At 44.1% G+C, this 20,523-nt stretch overlaps 1 protein-coding gene across 1 annotated transcript in view; it reads left to right on the top strand.

Moving 5' to 3' along the window:
- The window catches only part of CDHR3 (cadherin related family member 3), a 40,228-nt gene extending 23,123 nt beyond the window's left edge, over positions 1-17,105 (top strand). The window contains exons 13-20 of the mRNA XM_051623996.1: positions 1,374-1,600; positions 3,269-3,440; positions 5,093-5,337; positions 10,046-10,227; positions 11,548-11,561; positions 13,059-13,090; positions 13,891-13,939; positions 16,780-17,105. Of these exons, the coding sequence (XP_051479956.1) occupies positions 1,374-1,600; positions 3,269-3,440; positions 5,093-5,337; positions 10,046-10,227; positions 11,548-11,561; positions 13,059-13,090; positions 13,891-13,939; positions 16,780-17,105 (1,247 nt within the window). The remainder of the gene's footprint in view (positions 1-1,373; positions 1,601-3,268; positions 3,441-5,092; positions 5,338-10,045; positions 10,228-11,547; positions 11,562-13,058; positions 13,091-13,890; positions 13,940-16,779) is intronic.
- Positions 17,106-20,523: the final 3,418 nt, after the last annotated feature.

Below are 20,523 nucleotides of genomic sequence, written 5' to 3'. Positions count from 1 at the left end.
CCTGCCAACAACCTCCTCTCCCTTCCCACAGGCAAAGGAATAAGTCCAGGTTTCCAGCTCTAACCCTCATCCCTCTGTTTTCTTCCTTCTCTGGTAAGGAGGATCCTGCCAATGCCCATAAAGTCTGCACAAATCTCTCCTGCCTGCCCTGTGGAGAGGCTGTCATCAGCCACTGCTGAGTTCAGCAAAGCTGCAGTGTGGATTAGGAGGGAGCTGCAGAGTCCGGGGAGGCTGGGGTGTGGGGGCTGGCTCCTTGGGGCTCTGTCTGGCAGAGGGACCCTGGCAGCTCCCTGCAGGAGCCAAACTGCCAGGAAAGTGTGGAGGGTGAAGGGGGGACAAGAAGGCACAGGGCAGCCACTCAGCAGTCAGAGTACCCCGACCTCCAGGTGTTCAGCACCAGTAGCCTGTTGTTCTTGCCCAACTTTTCTTCCTATGGTGTGTGGATGAAGCTTGGCTTTTTACACGGTTTCCCAGTGGATACGATGCAGTGGAGCTTGTGGTATTTCCTACTCTGTGTGTTTCCTCATATCACTGACATGTACCTTAGAAATATACTTGAAACCCATCTGTGACATGGATATGTCTGTAAACCTCTCTTTGTCCACTGTAGACCTTTGCTGGATACTGAGATTATCAAGCCAAATGCTTTTGGGACCCAGACTGCCTTTTACGTGGAGCTGAGTTGATATTAACAGGGTGCTTGATATTGCTGTACCAAGCAGGAGCCAGCAGTTTGCAGTGGGTCTGGAGTTCACAGGGTCAGGAAAGAAAAAACCAAATCCAACCCTTCATTTACATCCTCCTTCTGTCTCACTCCGTGCATGTGGGCTGTGCATCCTGTACATCCCTGGGTCACAGGGATGCGTTCAGCATAGACCCACTGCCTGCAGCGATGGGCATGCACAGTCCCATCCTTCTTGTCACATTGGACAGCACTGCCATTTGTAGGGCTCAGCACGAAGGTAATTCAAACTGCTTCTCAAACACCTCAGAAGGAACTGCAGCAATTGCTTCTCAAGGCAGACAAAGAGTCTTGTTCCTCCAACCAAGCCAGTGCTTGGGCTGCCACAAGCCAAGAGTTCGTGCATGTCGGTGCAGGGCCAGGGTGGCCCTCACCACCAGAGCTCTTCTGTTGTGGTTCTCAACAGGCTCCTCGTGTTTTGGTTTTTAGTGCTAGCAGACATGCCCATACACAGGGGAGCCACAGCACAGCATGATGAACTAGTACTTCTCAGTCTTTGCTTTACTTGTTCTGGGTGCAAAACTCAAAAGGAAATCTTTAGTTCAGTTTCATCAAGTTTTTGGTCGGAACAAGTAATCTGCATTTCCTTTTCCTTAAAATGTTAATGAAATATGGATTTTCTGCCTCTTAGTTGGATCCAGCATTGGAAGAGTGATTGCCAAAGACAAGGACTGGCCGCCCAGTGTCATCACTTATTCCATTGTAGCTGGAGGAGGCACCAGAGATTACACAAATATCTTCTGGATCAGCCCAACCAAAGGAGATGTGAAGATTTTAGCAAGATTAGATTATGAAACAACTCAGAAACACATTCTCACAGTGCAGGCCTCAGACCAAGAGAAGACTGCAACAGCATCTGTGAGTAAATATTTCTCCCCTTTATCTACATTTTCCTCTCTTCCTCCTGACAAGAACAGTAAGACATTGAGGCAAAGCACTTTGGCCTGCCACAGGCAAGTCCACCCCTGCACAGAGGTTTGTATTAGTCAGATGAAAGATGTGCTCACCCAGTCTTGGTTTATTTCTTACAAAAAGGATTAAAGTAACATTTTTTATATTTTTAACTCGGTGAAGTTTGTTTTGCAGTCTTTTTTTGTCTTCATTTGTCTGGGCAGTGAAATTGTTTTCTGTGCCCTAAACAATTTGAGATACTCTGTATGGCTAAGTACTGGAAAATAGAAAAGGACAGGGTCTTAAGGTGAGGTAAGGCAACCTAATTTTAGTCATACTTAGTGCCAAGTCCTTTTTGGACCTCGTGTCGTGCCCCTTGGCCCTCAAACATACTTTCAATTTTTTTTATGTGACATGTTTTCACTGCAAAGTGTCCAAAAGTAAAGTGAGAATCATGTTGCAGCCTGTCAGACTTGTGTTTCCATAGGGTGGAACAGAGACGATGTGCAGCATAACTTGGGGATGAGATGGGGGTTTGGGCAGCCTTTTGGATTGCCAGTACAGTTGTGCCCACATGGCCTACTGGGCATGGAACCTCACACGTGCCTTCCCCTGAACATGATCTAGTTTTGTCCCCAGTGGTGCTATCTGGTAGGAGCCAAGAGCATTCCAGGGACCATGGTAATATTAAACAGTAGGGTTGTGCTCAAGTTTACCACCCAGATCTATTTTATTCAGAACATAAAATACAGATGGTATATCCACAAAGGTATTTTATAAGTCACTTCTTTCAAATAATACTGGTGTCCTTCACATACAGACTCCTTTTTACTCCTTTTCACATATTCTTCCTGTGACTGCCTTACATTTGATTTTTGCCTGCCTGTTGAGGGTGGGGGATACCAAGCACCACCCCTAGAGAGGCTAAGTGGGAGGCACTTAATCTCATTATCACCTATAATATTTCAAGGTGACGATTCAGGAAAAGTAGCATCAGGAGCTTTTAATGATGACAAGTTTATCTGTTGCCTGTTAAAGAACAAAAGACATTAGAGGAAAGAGCTTTGAGAAGGGCAACCTTTTTCTCTCAGTGAACTAACCCCAGGTGACATTAAGCACATCTGGTGCTCCCTGGGGTGCTCGCAGCCGTGCAGAAGGCCATAACCAGCCTCACTGCAAACAGTCTGCAAGGAGTTATCCTTCCTTCCATGGATCACCCTCTGAATTATTATTAAATATGCTAAGAAGACTAACTAATGACTGTGAAGCAATTTTGAGAGTTTTGAAAGAAAGTCTAATGACTACATGGTACTATTATTATTTCTCATTCTTACTCTGACACGATTCAGGTGGTTCAAATAGTCAGATGCATCGGCTCAAAACCCCTGTGGTTTTGGAAGAACGTTCAGGTTAAGGAACCTGCTCCCAGAGGAGCACTGATGACAAGAAGAATTGAAGCATAAATTATTACGGACATTTTCTGGTAGAAACTAGACAGGAAGGGAGGTTCATTGGTCTTCCCCTGCTGCTGATCAAAAGAGAAAAATGGTCAAAGCCAAACAGTTTCTGAAGTTAATAAAATTCTGGGTCAGTACAGTGGAGGGGCTTCAGCTTGTTATTGCTCTTGTCTTTCAGGTAACTGTTAATGTTTTGGAAGTAAATGATGAAGAACCAGTTTGTTCACCCAATTTCTATTCCTTTCAAATCCCAGTCAGTTTAGCTGTTGGGACCAATATTAATGGCTTCAGGATTGAATGTCGAGATCGTGATTCTGATCCCAGGTCTTTCCGTTACACCATTACCGAAGGTACCGTGTCACAGCGTATGAACTGGGAGCAGGACACAAATTAGTGAATGCTGATAGTTCACTTTGATTTGCAAATAAAAATCTGGGCCAGTTTATGTGCTACTACTCATGGTGAAGTAGTTGTGACCTGCAAGTTCTGCACATCATTACTTTGCTGCTTACAAAAAGAAACGTCCAGTTGGCTACTGGTGCTGCCGCCTAGAATAATTCTCTTGCAAGACTTGATTGGCTACCACATTATTTAACTGTCAATTAATTATGTAGTTGAAAAGGACTTCAGAAGGATGAGGTGGAATGAAATGCAGGCTCAAATTTCCCTTCCAATAATAGCTGAGTAAATCTTCAGAAACAATGGTGGGTTCTGTTACTCTGCATACCCCACCTTTAGATGCTGATACACAGTCCAAAACAGCTAAGCTGACTTATATGTCCCAGGTCCCTGCTATATGCATTAAAACCCCATTTTAAGAACATGTATTTGAACCTAGTAATCAACAGTATCCACCTTGAGAACTGCAATGGTATGGGATGATGCTCGACTTCACAAAAAAGGGACTGCACTCTCTTGAGGCAATTCCTTTTTTTTGTTGCTGAGGTGACTGCTGAGAAGGAAAGAGCAGATTGTTCAGGTGCCAGTAAGAAGTTGTGAGTGTAAAAAGAGAGAACCTCTGTCCTCTTGCAGCCCCTTAATGCCCCAGAGGAGCTTTGCAGCAGTGATATTTACACATGAACTCACAGACTGTTTTGGCTGTACAGACATGAGCTGTGCCATGGAGTTGGCTTCTGAGCCACAGAGTGGCCAATGGCCTGTTTTGTGTTGTACATTAGATGAGGCCCTCAAGGTCACTTCAACTCTGGAGCTCTATGGGGCAACAAGAGCCAAACCACACCTGGTACCTTTTCCCATCTCTGATCTCTCATGTGTGGTCTGTTTGGAGCCTACTGGGGCTGACCTACCCGAAGCCCAGGCTGCCAGCAGATCTCCAGCTGGACAGAAAATGGGAGCTGGGGAGCCAGCACCTCTGAACTCCCCTCTGCCTCCACAATGCAGACAGAGTCCTGGAGCCAATTAATATCCCCCGAGTCATTAGGTCTCTCTTCTAGGGGACCTTTTCAAAGGCCCCTGCCTCTTGGCAGAAGCCTTAGAGAGGGTCTGGAGTGGCCTCATGAAATGCTGATGGTGTTCATGTGGCCTAGGTGTCACTCCAGGGACACCCCAGTAGTGAAATGAGTCCTGCACCAGCACAGGATCCTCTCTGCATCTGGGTGCTGCTGCCTCTGGGTGCTCTCCAGCCAGGAAGGACAGGTCATTTTGGTGACCTCTTGTGTGCCCTATGGCTGTGAAGTGTTTCCACAGCCTTCTCTCAGCTGTGTCCCTGTAGAAGGTGTTATTCCATATTTTAATGCTTTTGTCCCTGTATTGCTCTATGTGATTTCATATGATACCAGGAAGATTGAAGAGCCATTTTTGTCAATGATATCTCACTGCACAGGTGTATAGTGATCCACAGCAACTTGTGAACACAAACTGATCTTTTCTGCTTGTTCCCTTTACTCCCATTCCCTTTATTCCCATTCACTTTAATGTGAGTTTGCTTTTCTCTTTTATTTCTTTTTTTGGTATTGTTTTGTGTTTTTGCTACTGCCTGCAGGCAACATGAACAATCATTTCACCTTTTCACCAAGTGCTGGATCCAACACATCTCGGCTGATTCTTGCATCAAGGTTTGACTATGAGAGTGGACTTGATACAAACTGGATTTACAGACTGCGTGTTGTTATAACAGATGACAATTTACTATCTGCCAAGGACAAAACCACAGGCCTAATTCAAACTGGAACGGTGTCTTTAAACATCAGAGTTATCCCAAACCCAACTACTGTCATTACCACAACGGTAAGTTTGATGAAATTTATGTCCACTTCTGTGGTTCTTTCATGGACAGCTCTCCATGGGAGTGAAGAAAATAGAGAAGATGCATGCAAAAGGAAAACAAAAACGTAGAGTGGATCCGGTCCCAGGAAGTGCTGAGCCCAATGCTCTTACATGGAAGCCAAAGGTGGTTAATGTGCTTAGTGTCATGAAGGATTGGTCCCAGGTACAGAGTCATAACATATGTTTTGTATTTTAGTTTCTAAAACAAAAAGGGCAAGTAGCCAAAGGCCCAGGCATGCTGCCATCACCACGTAACTGAAAACTTAAAGACCTTGGCAGCTTTATTAAAAAGGAAAGAGCAGGGGTTAACATTTGCTTAGAACTTTAAAATTACCTCATGCATTTTGCACTGCCTTTTTTTTTATTTGTAGCTATTCACTGTACCAGCTAACTTGCACTTGAATGTGCTTCTTTAGTGGTGGGACACATTAATCTGTGGCTACCGAAGTTGAAACAGACAACAACAGCAACAAGAAATCCTCACCACTTGGAAGGGGCTTTTTCCATGCCTGAGGTCACCCTCATGTAAAAACCTTGAGCTGCCTGTCAGGAATTGAAGCAGCTGTGCACAGCCTCAGCACGTTGCTGAGGTTTCAGTGGGTTTCAGACAGGCAAAGCCAGAGGGGTGGGATGGGTCTTTCCTGATCTCCCTGCCCATACAGTGGTCCCTAGCTGAGCTGGGGAGCTGTCTGCACAGCTTTCGGCAGCTGGGGTGGGATCTTATCTTGCAAAGCCTGTGGAGCTGTGGGCCTGTGTCCCAGTAATACAGTCTACTCCTCCACACCAGCCACCTCAGGTAAGCTCTGGCTCATCAGTTTCATTTGGGAGCTGATTTCCATCAGGCAGGTAGGTGCATGACATGAGGAGAGCTTGGTTTTTTCCTGCCTGCAGAAGCAACCCAACTCTGTACCCATCCTTGTGACAGTCACTGCCTTCATCCCTTGCTGCACTATCTCTCTGACGTCCGGACTCCATCCATTTTCAGCCTCCCTGCAGATGGCATTGCACTTTTCTGCCTTGCATGCAGTAATGAAAAGATGATGCTGCTGGTGAAGGAATAAAAGGGCTATTAACTGTACAGTGGTCTGGGTCTGCTAGGGACAGCTGGGAACTGAGCCAGAACCAGGGGATCCTGCAAACAGCACATGCAAATGGAGGGGGCAGGTTACATGGGGCTCTGAGCAACCCGGTCTAGTGGGAGGTGTCCCTGGCCATGAAGGGGGGTTAGAACTAGATTATCTTTAAGGTCCCTTCCAACCCAAACCAGCCTATGATTCTATGATTCTATGAAATCTGGACACTTTGCCATGAAAATACTTAAACCTAAACTTGCAGGCTGATTAATAACCCTGTTATTATCTAGTGCTCTGTTGGGAAGGAATAAATGGTTTTCTCACAACCTTCTCCTCCCCCTACTTGATGTGGAAATGAAAAGTTAAGCTGAAAAACAAAACTTATTCTGTATTTCTTTCCCATGCTCTACCACAAATACAAATACAGTCTAGACCACATACCACAGCATTTAATCTGCCTCCCCAGAGATAGCTGCCTTCCACTTTCAGTCTATTTTCCAGAAGAGTACTTCCATTACAACGACTTCTCTCATCACTACTTGATGGAATATGACTATCATATTGACTGGACTGTGGCTATCAAAGGTTACAAGCTGTTCAGAAGGGACAGGAGAGGAAGAAGGGGTGGAGGTGTTGCTCTCTATGTAAAGAAGTGGATAGAGTGTGAAGAGTTGTCCCTAAAAAACAGCCATGAACAGGCTTATGGGTGGGAATTAGGGATTGGGACAACAAAGGGAGCCTTGTGGTTGGAGTCTACTACAGGCTGTCTGATCAAGTGGAGCCTATCAATGAAGTCTTCTTACTCCAGCCCGAGGAGACATAGTGATCACTGGGTCTCATCCTGCTGGGGGATTTCAACCACCCCAACATCTGTTGGAAAAGTAGCATGGCAAGCTGCAGGCAATCCAGGAGACTCCTGGAATGCCTTGATAACAACTTCTTAGGACAAGAAATTGACAGCCCTGCCTGAGGGGATGCCTTATTGGACCTGATGGCCACAAATGCACAGTGAAACTCACCAGGGATGTCAAAGTTGAAGGCAGCCTGGGCTGCAGTGATCAGGCACTAGTGCACTTCACTGTCCTAAGGGGTAAGAGGCAGATGAGAAGCTTAGACAGGACTCTACATTTTAGGAAAGCAAACATTCAGCTCTTCAAGGAGTTAGTAGATAGGACCCCACAGGAAACATCCCTCAGGGACAAGGGAGCAGAACCGAACTGGCAGACCTTTAAGGATGCTTTCCATAGAGTGCAAGAGATCTCAATCCCCAGGTCTAAGAAATCAGGCAATGAAGACAAGATACTAGCATAGCTGACTCGAGACCCGCTGGCCAAACTAAAAGGCAAGTTGGAACTACAGAGGCAGTGGAAGAAGGGACAGGTATCCTGGGAAGAGTATAGGGACATTGACCAGTTGTGTAGGGACGAGGTCAGGAAGGCCAAGGTGCAGCTGGAGCTGAACTTGGCAAGGGATGTAAAGAAAAACAGGAAGGGCTTCTACAGGTGTGTAAACCAGAAAAGGAAGGTTAAGGAAAGTGCAACCCCCCTGATGAGCAACAGTGGGGAACTGGTAACAACAGACAAGGAGAAGGCTGAGATTCTTAACAACTTTTAAATCATAGAATCATTAGGGCTGGAAGGGAACTTAAAGATCATCTAGTTCCAACCCCCTGGCCATGAGCAGGGAACTCTAGCACTAGACCAGGTTGCACAAAACCTCATTCAACCTGGTCTTTTTGCCTCAGTCTCCATTGGCAATCTCCTCATGGCTCTCAGTTTGATGGCCCACAAGACAGAGATCAGAGTGACAAAGTTCCTCCCACCACAAGTGAAGACAAGGTTCATGACCATCTGAGGAACCTGAACATACACGAGTCCATGGGACCTGATGAGATGCATCCCAGAGTCCTAAAGGAATTGGCTGATGCAGTTGCCAAGCCACTCTCCATGATATTTGAAAAGTCATGGCAGTCAGGTGAAGTCCCTGGTGACTGGAAGAAAGGAAACATTACGCCCATTAAAAAGGGTAGAAAGGAAGGCCCTGGGAACTATTGACCTGTCACCCTCCCCTCTGTGCCTGGGAAGATCATGGAACAGATCCTCCTGGAAGACATGCTAAAGCACATGGAGGACAGAGAGGTGATTCAGGACAACCAGAATGGACCTCATAGTGACCTTCCAATACCTGAAAGGGGTCTATAAGAAGGCTGGAGAAGAACTGTTCACAAGGGCATGTAACAATAGGACAAGAGGTAATGGTTTCAGGATAGAGAAAGGTAGATTTAGGTTGGACATTAAGAAAAAGTCCTTTAATATGAGGGTGGTGGATCACTGGAACAGGTTGCCTAGGGAGGTGGTGGAGGCCCCATCCCTGGAGACATTCAAAGTGAGGCTTGATGAGGCTCTGAGCAATCTGTTCTAGTGTGAGATGTCCCTGCTTATTGTAGGGGGGTTGGACTAGACGAGCTTTAGAGGTCCCTTCCAACCCAAGACATTCTATGAGTCTATGATTCTACTTGTTACATGTGTCCAGTGCAGCAACTTGATGACTCAGATGCTGGAAGGCTGACAGTGCAGAAAAGAAGCCCAATTACAAAAAGTCACTCTTGACTTCAGTCCCAGTGAGCATGGTGTGGTGGTGGTGATCCTGAGATTACGTGAGAATTTCTGTATGGGTTGGTTATACCTATGTTTTTTGCAAGGTTAAGTAAGCTATTTTAAAGATACGCTCAAACAGGAAAGAAATAATACCCTACTAAATTTAATATAGAATGAGATTTTAAAGGTCTTACAGAAAATTGAATAAAAACTTCAGCAGAAGATCAAAACTAATAGTATCACACTAGGTGATGACCTAGGTAGAGCAAATGAGTAATCTCTTATCAGTGTGAGGATAGTTTCATGATTGGACCTTAATGGATGAGTTGCTAGCACCAAGCGACATGCCAGCTCAGAGCCACACCTCCTGGCACTCAGAAAGATGTGGGAGATCACAACTGCTCAGGAAGTGTATTTTTCCCTTTTGGAACAAGTCATAGGGATTAAAAAAGGAGTTTAATTTCTTTTTATGCAATAACCCAATTCCTCAGGGTTCATCTCCTCTTACGAAAGGGGCCAAATGATCACTGCAGTGAAGATGACCTACTTCCAGCTTTGCCTTAGGTAACAAGAAACCATTATCTGGGTAATGGTTCCCTGAACTTACCCTGTAGCAGTGTGCTCACGGCTTCTCAGGCAACTTGAGGCTTTACAACTGCACCCTGGCACACTTGTTTTAATACAAGACATTGAAATATGATCTGAAACCTCCTTTTTGCTTTGTGGGTGGGCTCCATTTCACCTGCCTTTGGTTGCTCCAGGAGCTCGGTGGTCCATCTCAGTCACCTGAGCTGCCTCCATAGTCAGCAGGCAGGTATGTGGGATGAATCACTGTCTCCTGGAGACAGTGTCTCCCTCTGCCCATCATCTGCAGAGCCTCAGGGCAAGCGTGGGCCAGGTGCTTCAGTGCAGAAGTTCAGCCAGATGAAAGGCGCCATTGATGTCAGTAACCCCGCAAGTATGCAGCCTTGAGAAACTCTTCCTATCTTGTTTTAAAAGCCTGGCTTCACTCTGGTGACGAAAAGGGAAAACCTGTACTCTGAATCAGCGTGGTACGTGCCATTCATCCTCACCCTCGGCAGTTTGCTGCTCCTGGGCCTGCTGGGGTACCTGGGGTTCCTGCTGGCCACCTGGCTGCGCTCCCGCCGCCCGCCGGCAGCCACAGCAGCCAGCACAGCCCGGTGAGTCCTCCCAGCTGGCACACGGGGGAAGCATCCAGGAGCACCTGGCAATGACAGAGATAACAGTAATGAAATCCATCTTCTGAGTATTTTCTAGCAGCGTGCCCTCCGCTGTAGTAAGTGGTATTACCTGCTACAGTGATATTAGCTGTTACTGATATGGAAACAAGTAAAATTTGTCAATGGAATATTGTTTCGTGGCTTTACTAACAGCTTAACAAACACGCTGGCTGAAGGTAGCTCTGGAATTAACAACTATGACCTCTAAAGGCAGCTACGCTCCAGAGGCACAGTCAGAGTCTGGGCCTGACTGTGTTTACCAAAAATACAAACATTTTTGGTTGTATTTGGCTCCCACTCCAGGGAAGCTCCCATCTAGGTAGTTACCTGATGCATATTTCTGTTTCTCAGCTATGGATCCCAGAGTCTTTTCCAAACCTTGGTGCTCATGCCAAATTCTTTGATCAGCAAAGCTCCTGCAGATTTCCTGGAGTTTTGCCCAAGCTCGTTGCAAGGCGCTGGCCCATAAGGCTTGATGGTACCTCTAAGTCATGGAAGCACCTGGGATGGGCTCTGGTTCATTGTGGGAAGTGGCAGAGTTCACCACTGGCTGCCTTCTCAGTGGGCTGGAGCCTCTAAATTGACATTTTAATTCACAAAACAAAGATAAGCTGCTCTTTAAGTGGACTGGGATTAAAAAAACCACAAAAAACCAAAAGGATTCCTGTAAGTATTCTCAGGATTTGGACTGAAATGTAGAAGTTATAATAAATATAAAGAGGTAATCTATTATTATAATTCAAATGATGTGTGCAAGGAATTTAGCAATTTGTAATAAAAATGACAAATTAATCTAGCAGCATATAGCTTGGCTATTGCTATTATATATTAACAGAGCTCATTGGGAGCCAGGCTCTCTCATTAAAAAGCAATGTCTATATTTTAAAACATATTTAGAACCTTTCAAATATTTTAAAAGCTATTATCTGAGCACATCAGATAAAAAAAAATTGACCTTCCTCCAAGGATTGAACAAAAGAAAAATATTTAAAAATATATTTTTCCAGATGATATAAATCCATAATGCTATTATCAATCAGACTTTTATTTTTTAAAATATCATCCCTTCTTGGAGAGGTGTTAGAGCAATGGTAAGAGTGTTTTCCTGTTTGGGTGCAACATTACATGATGTGGGCCTTTAGAAAAGGCAAAACCAGAAACCAAACAAATCCTAGAACTCAAAAGAACAAAGTATGGTATTTTTCATGTAGGTAAAAGCATGACTTTTGTTAACTACACTCTTAATCTTTTTCATTACAGGATAAACGCTCCAGGTGTGTACCTCTTTTTTGTATTTTAGTACTTCTCAACAGCACCTTGTTTACAATTCAGCATGAAATTTGTGGATCTATTTCTAGACACATAAATTCGACTCAGTACAAGTGTACTGAGACTAAGTAACCCTGACTGGTTATTGAAGGCCTGCCTAAGTGATTTAATTATGGTTTTGATCTTCAGATCTATTAACAATTAGGTAAAAAACAAATTCTGTGTAGCCTGGTATTCTGTCATGGATGCTAAAGAATTACTGTATTTTTCAGGTGCAATTCATACCCTATCTGTTAAAAAACAATCCATTCCCTCTTCAGCACCTTCCAGAGCCTTCTCCATTCCAATTCCTTGCTCTCTAATCCCTTGATTTCCTCCTTTAACACCATTACTTCATGTATGTCAAGATTTATTTTAAAGGGGTTTGCACACCTTAGCAGAATTATATGCTACACATAAAAAAGTAGGTGTTTTTTAGGCAGTCTTGTTTATTTTAGTCCCACCAGCTTTCTGGTAGAAAGCTGGGCTCATATGGGCTCAGTAAGACCCTGCTTTTATAACTCCCTGCCCTCAGTCAGTGAATCCCAGCTTGAACAAAAACCACACAACTAACAAGACCCAACAAAATTAACTGTTCTCCTGGTTGCCCGATTTGAGACATTTCATCAGTGGCTGGTTGCCAAAAAACGATACTTGGTGCTTTCTGAAAAACTGGTTCCCAAATGCTGGGCAGCAAAGGCCAGACAGAGCAGGTTTCCCATCAGTGCTCACGTTCAGACCCAACTGCAGCACTTCAGAGACTTGCTTGCCTGGCTGTAAAGCCCGTTGGTGGCCCAGCACACAGTTCTCCAAAGGAAGGCCATTAAACAAATTGGCAGGGAGCGAGAAAGACAAAATCATAGCAACTACTTGGGCATCATCCACAAATCCGTGCTGTCAAGACGCCCATGGCACTGCTGCTGTATTTGTTTGCATGTGGGATGAGTTAATAGTGTGGTAAATTCACACATACCCAAACTGTTCTTCAATCTGAACTCTACTTGACTGGATCTGCAGTGCTTCCCTGTTTTGTCTCCAAGCACATGTTTGAGTGCACATGCTTTGCAACTACAAAGATTCATGGAAAAAAAAAAAAATTAAAATCTACATTTATAGTTCAAATATCCCTAAAGGTGAATTTCTATATCTGTTCATATTATTTAAAAAGGAAAATTTGTTAAAGAAACCATTGTTGTGTATTCTTTTCTGAAGAAATAAGATTTTTGAAGGCTAAGCTTTTAATTAGCCATTGGCAACGATGGATCCTTACTCCAAAATAATATGGAGTTTGCTTTTCAAATAGTATGGGGGATCAGCCTTCAAGAAGAAACCAGGCTCATTTGAGATGTCTCAGAAGCTGAGTACCAAGACTGTATATTTGTTTGAGGAAATCCAGGCTTTAGAGTCTACAGTCACTGTCAGAAACATACGATTATTTACAATATATGTTTTCCTTCCTTTAGAAAAGAAGAAACCTAAGAAAGAAGTGATTGTGGTAAGTACTGCTGGCCTCAAAACATAACCCCGTTTTGCCCAGCCCCATCATAAAAATGATAGATGAGGACAAAAGGACTGCCCCAAATGCAAAACACTTCAGTGCCCCAAATGGCCTCTGTATTTCCAGGCACCTCTCGGGGTGTGAGAGACACTCACCTGGCCCCTTTGCTTCCAAGTGTGGAATTCTCCAGCCTCTCTGGCAGCCCTGGACGTGGGACACCAGAGAGGCTGTACCTGGAGCAGTGACAAGGAGACTCACTGCAGCCACAGAGGCAGGATGACAAGTGCCCCAGCTGTCTGCCTGCAACCAGCCAGGCACACAAGTGCACTCAAGCTGCAAAGAGTTTGGCCTTCATAAGCTGCATGCAGCAAAATGACATCTTCACTTCCACTGTAATAGATGTTTCTTTGCTCCCAGATCTTGGGGCTCCTTCCTTTTTCATAGTCCTAATAGCCTAAAGGCTAGGACACTTTCATTAGTGTACATTCCCCCTCCCCCAAGTTCTTTTGAGAGGGGATTCCTGAGCCTCCTCTAGATGGAGGTGACCCTTTGGTGGTTACACATGTGGAGGCATTTAGCTTGTTACATCTTCTTAATTCTCCTTTGAACATCCAGTGGCAACACCCTACACCACAAATGGCTTTTGTTGCCAGTTTTGATCAAACCCAACCTACAGAAATACTATATGAAGGTTCTACAAATCCACCTCCATCCACATGGATCACTGTTTCCAAGTCACTGCTCCTTACTTTTAACAAATTCACAGGATTCATTTCACATTTTGTGTCTCTTCACAGACAATGACAAAGCTAAACACTGTCTTTGATGGAGAAGCCAGAGACCCAGGTAATAAAAAGCAATTAACAGTGGATATGAATATTTGGCTGGAAACAAACTGGATTAGTTGATTTAAATATGTTTTGACATTTGCTTTTCATATTTCATGTTTGCTGTTTCCAAGGAGAATGGGAGCTCTATTTCACAGATAGTGAAACGTAAGACAGTGCTCCCTAGTAACATTTCTAATGGTAGAATATCCTGATGGCCCTTGAAAGCACACAGGTGATGGCCAGATTATTCACCACTGCTCTGCTAAACCTAAGTGGATGGTCTGGTCTAGGAAGGTGGGAGGGAAAGCAGAATTTGCTGCAAGCCTCCTGCTCTGGGGCTGTCATGGCTACATGGTTTCACCCTTCCCATGTCTGGGAACTGGCCAGAAGATTAATGTAGCTGCAGATGTACTGGTTTAATCTTTTAAACCTCCCCTTGGATGCAGGGTGGGTGGGTGAGTTTTTTGCTCCCGTACAAACCTCCTCCCTCATAGCAACGTTGCATTGCTGCTGCTGCTATCTAAGGCTCGAGCATTGCTTGTTGGGAAGGAAAGGGAAGAGCATTTGCTTTCAGATACAGTTGTGGTGGCATCAGCTCCTGAGTGTGTCACCAGAGTCCAGCTGTGCTATCTCTGAGCACATCTGACGAACCAGCTGGGAAAAGTTAAATTAAGAAAAACCAGGATGACTACAAGGTGTACTGCTTGTCCCCTTCCCCAGGTGGCAGCCCGTGTGCTCTGCAGAAGGGTTCATTACAGAAATGTATTTTTTCCTAAAGGTTGATCTGCCTTACCTCATCCCTCTGAAACCCTGCTCGAGTCCTGCACCACAATGCTTGGCCTGGCATTAGGGTGCCCACCCCTATGTCTAGTGGCTGAGGGCCATGGAGCAATGGGGGGGGGGGGGGGGGAGGTACGACTGGTAAAATGTGACAGTCAAAAGAGGTCTTTAACAAATAGATCTGAAAATAGGTCCAAAACAATAGGTCTAAAAATTATCCAGAAGAAGGCAGGCTTGCTTCAAGGCTTGGATTTTTCTGGCCAAATTTCCACCCAAGTGCCTGTAGCTTGTGTTTCTTATTAGCTGGCTCAGAGCTGTTGAATGCTGTGAGCTAATGGGAAACACTAGGCACAGGGACACTCCAGTGGAGTTTTGGGGAACAAACGTGACCCCACTGCGCCATTAAGCCCATCCACATGGCCGGTTTGGTCCAGATCCAAGCCCACCTGCTATTTATAAAGAAAGGGTGGGATGGATTCCAAAGTCCCTGCTTTCTCCCTCTGTAACTGCATGTGAAATAGATTACACATAGGTATTCTGTAGGCTGCTGCACGAGCTGCTTCCCAGTGTTTTTGCAGGACAGGTGGTGGCTCCTTTCCTCTGCAAACCTGACCACCACAGACTTAGAGATCTCTGAGCCCACCCAAAACTGCCCTCCAGAGCCACAGCATCTGTGTCACGCCTGACACAAACACTAAGCTACAACACAGCTTTGTGCTGTCAGCAAAGTGTGCTCCCTGCTCCTCCCCCCTCTCCTCCGTGGCTCATCCCAAACCTTAGAGGATCAAGTGCCAGCAGTTTGGAAATGAGATTTAATAGCTCCCAGGACATCTGTTGAGTATGATTAGGAGGGATGGTCAGGAGCTGCTTCCTGATCTGGGCTGCTTTAACATGCCTGCCCTCTAAGCAGTCAAAAAAATAACAAGAGATCCAGTTTCATCTTTAATTGCTCAAATGGTGTTAATGTGTCAGAAACCATTAATTGTGATACAAAACGTAACATGTAGTGACACCACCCTTTATTTTCAGACTTGAATGGTCTTTTTGTCTCACATTAATAATGTATAGTTACGAGAAGTGCCACCATAGGTCCTGATTCTCTGTCTGTTTAGCAAGAGACAGTGATTTAGACTGTGAGGCAATCACTCTGGATGCATGGCAATTTTTCCACCTATCTCTGGGTAATAAATGAACTGAAGAAGAAATGTGCTTTTAATGTACAAGTAGTAATAATAATGAATAATACTACTATTAATAATAATAATAATAGTAATAATAATGTACAGATAATGTACCCCTAACATCTGAAGAGGGCCAAAAATATTTCTAACAAGAAAACGTAGCTACGAGTGCTAAACAACCCACATTTAACAATATTTTATATATATGAGGGAACCATGTACTTGCACAAACATAAAATATTATTTCTCTCTCTTAATGACAACGTGCACAGCAAGCCTAGAGGAAAGCATGTTGTGCACATGGAGAACCAATATACACAGCCAAAATGTGTTGGGGATCCCAGATCTCCAAATCTTGGGTCAACCTAGATGACCTGACATGGTCTGTAAAATGTATGTAGCATATGATACTCCTAGCAGGTTTTGCTACCTCCAGTAGGCAACTCCACTGGAAAAAATAGGCACAGACACATAAAATGGCCTTACTCAGCATAGCCAAAAGTTTTGGGAATGTTAGTCTTAACAACCAAGGACTTTGGTTGTGTTATGCTGCCCATGTTAATGCATGGTATCTGTAAGTTGGATAGACATATAGGGTGGTAAGAAGGTCCCTTTATTTAGAATAGGAAAGTTTTGAGTACTCGTATTCCCAGAACTGCAGAGCCAGTTTTAATACTGATAGAACAGCTTGTCCCCTGAGCAGCCACCACGATGCCCAGGTCCCCACACTCGCTTGTGGGAATAAGACTTTCCCTCTCTGGGCTGCCTCCCTAACTCAGCTTATTTTCCAGGTCCTTCATATTTCTCATTTGAACCCCATACTGAGGAGAACTGTCAAGTCCCAATCTGCTAAAGCGGGAATGATTTTAATTAGTTGTCTTCTCTCCCTTGCAAGTTACTGGCAAAATGTATGAATTCAATACACGGTCGGGTGCCCGGAGGTGGAAGAAGAGCAATGAGCCCCTTCAGGCAGCACCAGCCATGCAGGTAACATCCAGTGCCACAGATGATAGTGGCCAAGGGACAGAGAGAGAAGAGGCACCAAGCAAAAAAGAGCCTTCAGAGAAGAGGAAAGAGCTGACTGCAGAGACAAAACCAGCTGCCAAGCCCCCAGCAGGGCAATCAGAAACACCAGGTCAGGATAGGCTGAGATTACAAAAGCAGAAAGAGGAGACTGAGGACAGGGGGTTACACTCACCAGCCCCCCAAGGCAGACACTGACCTCCTCTCCCAAAATGAACACCGTGTTGCCATTAAGATAGCCTTAAATCAGAGTGCATGAGACTCCAGGTAGCTTCCAAATGACCCCTGCTCTGAACAGCCAAAGAATCAGATGTGATTCTATCTATCTATCTATCTATCTATCTATCTATCTATCTATCTATCTATCTATCTATCTATCTATCTATCTATCTATCTATCTATATCAGCTGCAAAACATAATGTGGCCATTGTTGGGTAAACTGGACCCAAAGGCAGGATGAAGCCAGACTTATCTTTGGCAGGTGCGGTAAGAGTGGGAGAGAAGGGGAGGACATGAAAGGGGAGAAGAGGAAATGAAAGCAGAGTCATGGACAGAAGCTGCTGCCCACTGCTCCAGGGCTAAAGGCACTGGCAGTTTCCTCCTGGAAATGCTCTGAGCACCCAGACTGAGACAGCCACATCTTCAGACTGCCTTTGGGGCAGTGTACATGTGGGCACTCTTCCTCTCCAGTGAATGGTGTCTGTGCTGAGCAGCAGAATGGGAGTAAAGCATATCTGGGTTGGAAAGCTGGCTGGTAAAAGCAAAAAATACTTAATTTTCTTCAGTATTTTACTTCAGCCCTTCTTTGCCCTCCCATCTTGCTGTAGAAAAGACCATTGCTTGAGAGCAGTTTTGGAGTGGAGAGAACCCACAGCTTGTTATGGTATCTCAGGCTGTCACGTCAACACTTTCACCTTATCTTTTGCACGTGAGCTGCATGTAATATCTTCACCTTTGGTATTTCCTCTGGCGTATTTAATGCTTTACAGAATCAAGTGGAACATACTCAAAAGAATAATGACAGTAAAACATGGGGTGAAATAAGCTTTTCTGACTGTGGGCATGTATAACTTAAGTGTCATCTAAGAACTTGATATAAAACATACAAATCCTGCAAAATTTCAGAAAATTATTTTAATCTGAAGAAAACTAATTATAAATGATGACTTAATACTCCACATCTTGGCCTCTTTTTCTTTCCTGATTACAAATAATTTTTTTTTTGTGGCAATGGACTGATTTCAGGTGGCAAAAGAAAATACTCATTTTAAGCTGAGCAGGGACAGCCAATGAAGATTTTATCCAATGTCACGTACAGTGTTTTTTGTCATACAACAGAGGACCTGGATGGAGAGGCTCAGGGTAATTTCACTAAGCATCTTATGCTTTACAAAACCACCATCATGGTGCTGCAACTCTTTGCCGTGCTCCAAAGGAGCAATTTGGCTCAGGAACAATTTCCCTTACAAACACCTAATGCCTTCAGTCAAATGCCATTTCACTGCACAATCAGAAACCCAGTGTGTCATGGACACCACAATGATAGAGATAGGAGTGATTTATACTCGCTGAGCATGTTATCAGTTTATCTATTTGGTTGTTATAGTGTTGTTTGACTCTCCAGCACTAACAAGACTAGCCACAATTTCAGAGCTCCAACCCACCATTGTTTGCATTAGTTTGCTGTTAATTCAATATATTTGATTTCTACGCAGGTGGTTTTCCAGTGACATACAGAAATCCTCTGGTAACTGCTAGTACTGCTGTAAATCTGATCTTTCTATCACTCTGACACCAAGCTACCCACAGGCACACCTGGCAGCTACAAACATTAATGCTTAGTTACCTGAAGAAGTTAACAAGTTAACTGCATGGTTTTCATGACAGGAAGACACACAGGCTTTTGTATTTTCTCCTGGATATTTCTCTAGGGCAGCCACTCTGCTTCCTCAATTCCTCTTGCTCTATTTTAGTGGTTAAGAAATAGCTGTGTTCTTTTGGTTTTGTTTTGTTTTTTTTTTAAGAAGAGGCAGATGTAGTTTCAGCCAGAAAACCTGGAAAGAGATGAATGAAAACTCATCTTCCTTTATGACTGTTCCTGCTGGTGAACTGCACAAACTTCTTTCCATCATTCTAAGGAAAAATTACCCCAGCTAACAGAGTATCACAGCATGCTCTGAAGAGCCATGTATGCAAACACATAGTCACAGCAACACTGCTGGTGCTGCAGTCCCACAGCTGGCCAACAGTTGGGTGAAAAGCAACTACCCTCGTAGTGGTGCTCGCACACTCTAACCTCTGAACAACTGACAGCTCTGAAAAGAGGATCTAAGAACTACCAGATCTAAGAGCTAATGCTGCCCAGGATGCTTTCATCCAGTTGAGGTGAATTTTTTTTTTTTTTTTTTTTTTTTTGCGGAGGGGTGGTTTAGGCAAGATAAGGGATCTTGTGAGTCCCATGCCACTTGCTGCCTGAGTGCTGACCATAAAGCACAGGTATGTCCTTCCTTACACTTTTGCTTCAATATGTGCAATGCTGAACTCCAGCTCAAACTAATTTTTCATCTTAATTTTAAACCTTATTTTTGGCCACGTACAGAACTACTTTCCTTCCTTGGGATCTACAAAATCAAGGAATAACAAGGTTTTATTGGGGCATCAGCTTTAAGCAAAAATAGCAATTTTTTTTCTATCAGCTGTCCCTACTACTCTTGACTTTCCTCCCTGTGAAGGAATAAAGAATGAACTCAGGTCTCACTGAGCTCAGGCACAGCCATTCATTTCTTTGGCTTGCCCTTGGTAGAGCAAAATCAGAAGACAGAACCGACCCAGATGTACACTTATTGCATGGAACAATATATTAAGAAGATACCTTGGATATATGTAAAAGAAAAAGATACTTTATAAAACATTATTATGCATGGTGCAGTACAGCTGTAATTGTTAGAAACCTCATCTAACTGCTAAACCAGCTTTTGTGCTTTTTCCATTCAGAAGTGCCTTGGAGAACACAGATTCAGTGTTGAAACCTGTCACTAGATGGATTGAGAGCAAGGATTAAGTGCAGGCTCTAGACAATACAAGACTTTAATTATTAGAACAATTAGTTCAGACTGTGAGGCCTTTCCATCTTTGAAGACTTCAGAAGTCATGAACAGCTGCTGTGTGCTGTACAGGGTCAGAACAGATGATGGGAACAGCCTCTCTAGTCTTCAACAGCTGTGTGAGTCTCTGTGTGTGTAGATACAAGGTGTGAGCTTTGGTGCCATTTATTTTGCAGTTGATGATGCTGCTAGATAAGCTGAGACTAGAAGAGAAAGTAAAGTGCCTGGTGGTTCAAGCAGTGTGGCTGTGGGCAACGGTTCCTGACCTCCAGCTGCCTGTTACATGTTAAGCATTAATTTTACCCAAAGTAAAAATAAAAATAAATCAGTGTGGGTTCTGCTACAGCCTTTGATTGCTATGTCTCCACCCATTACACATCTCTGAAGTGCTTTGAGACCTTTGGATGTACATTGCTCTGAAAGTTTCAAGAGTGATCACAAAATAGCACAGGTTACTTCTCCTGACTGGCTTAAGTTCCCCCAGTAGTTTGTGATTCTGTTACTGGTTTTT

This window comes from Apus apus, chromosome 1 (genome assembly GCF_020740795.1).
Source record: "Apus apus isolate bApuApu2 chromosome 1, bApuApu2.pri.cur, whole genome shotgun sequence".
Taxonomy (NCBI): Eukaryota; Metazoa; Chordata; class Aves; order Apodiformes; family Apodidae; genus Apus; species Apus apus.
Note: the sequence above shows the minus strand (reverse complement) of the source record. Positions and strands in the feature narration are given on the sequence as shown.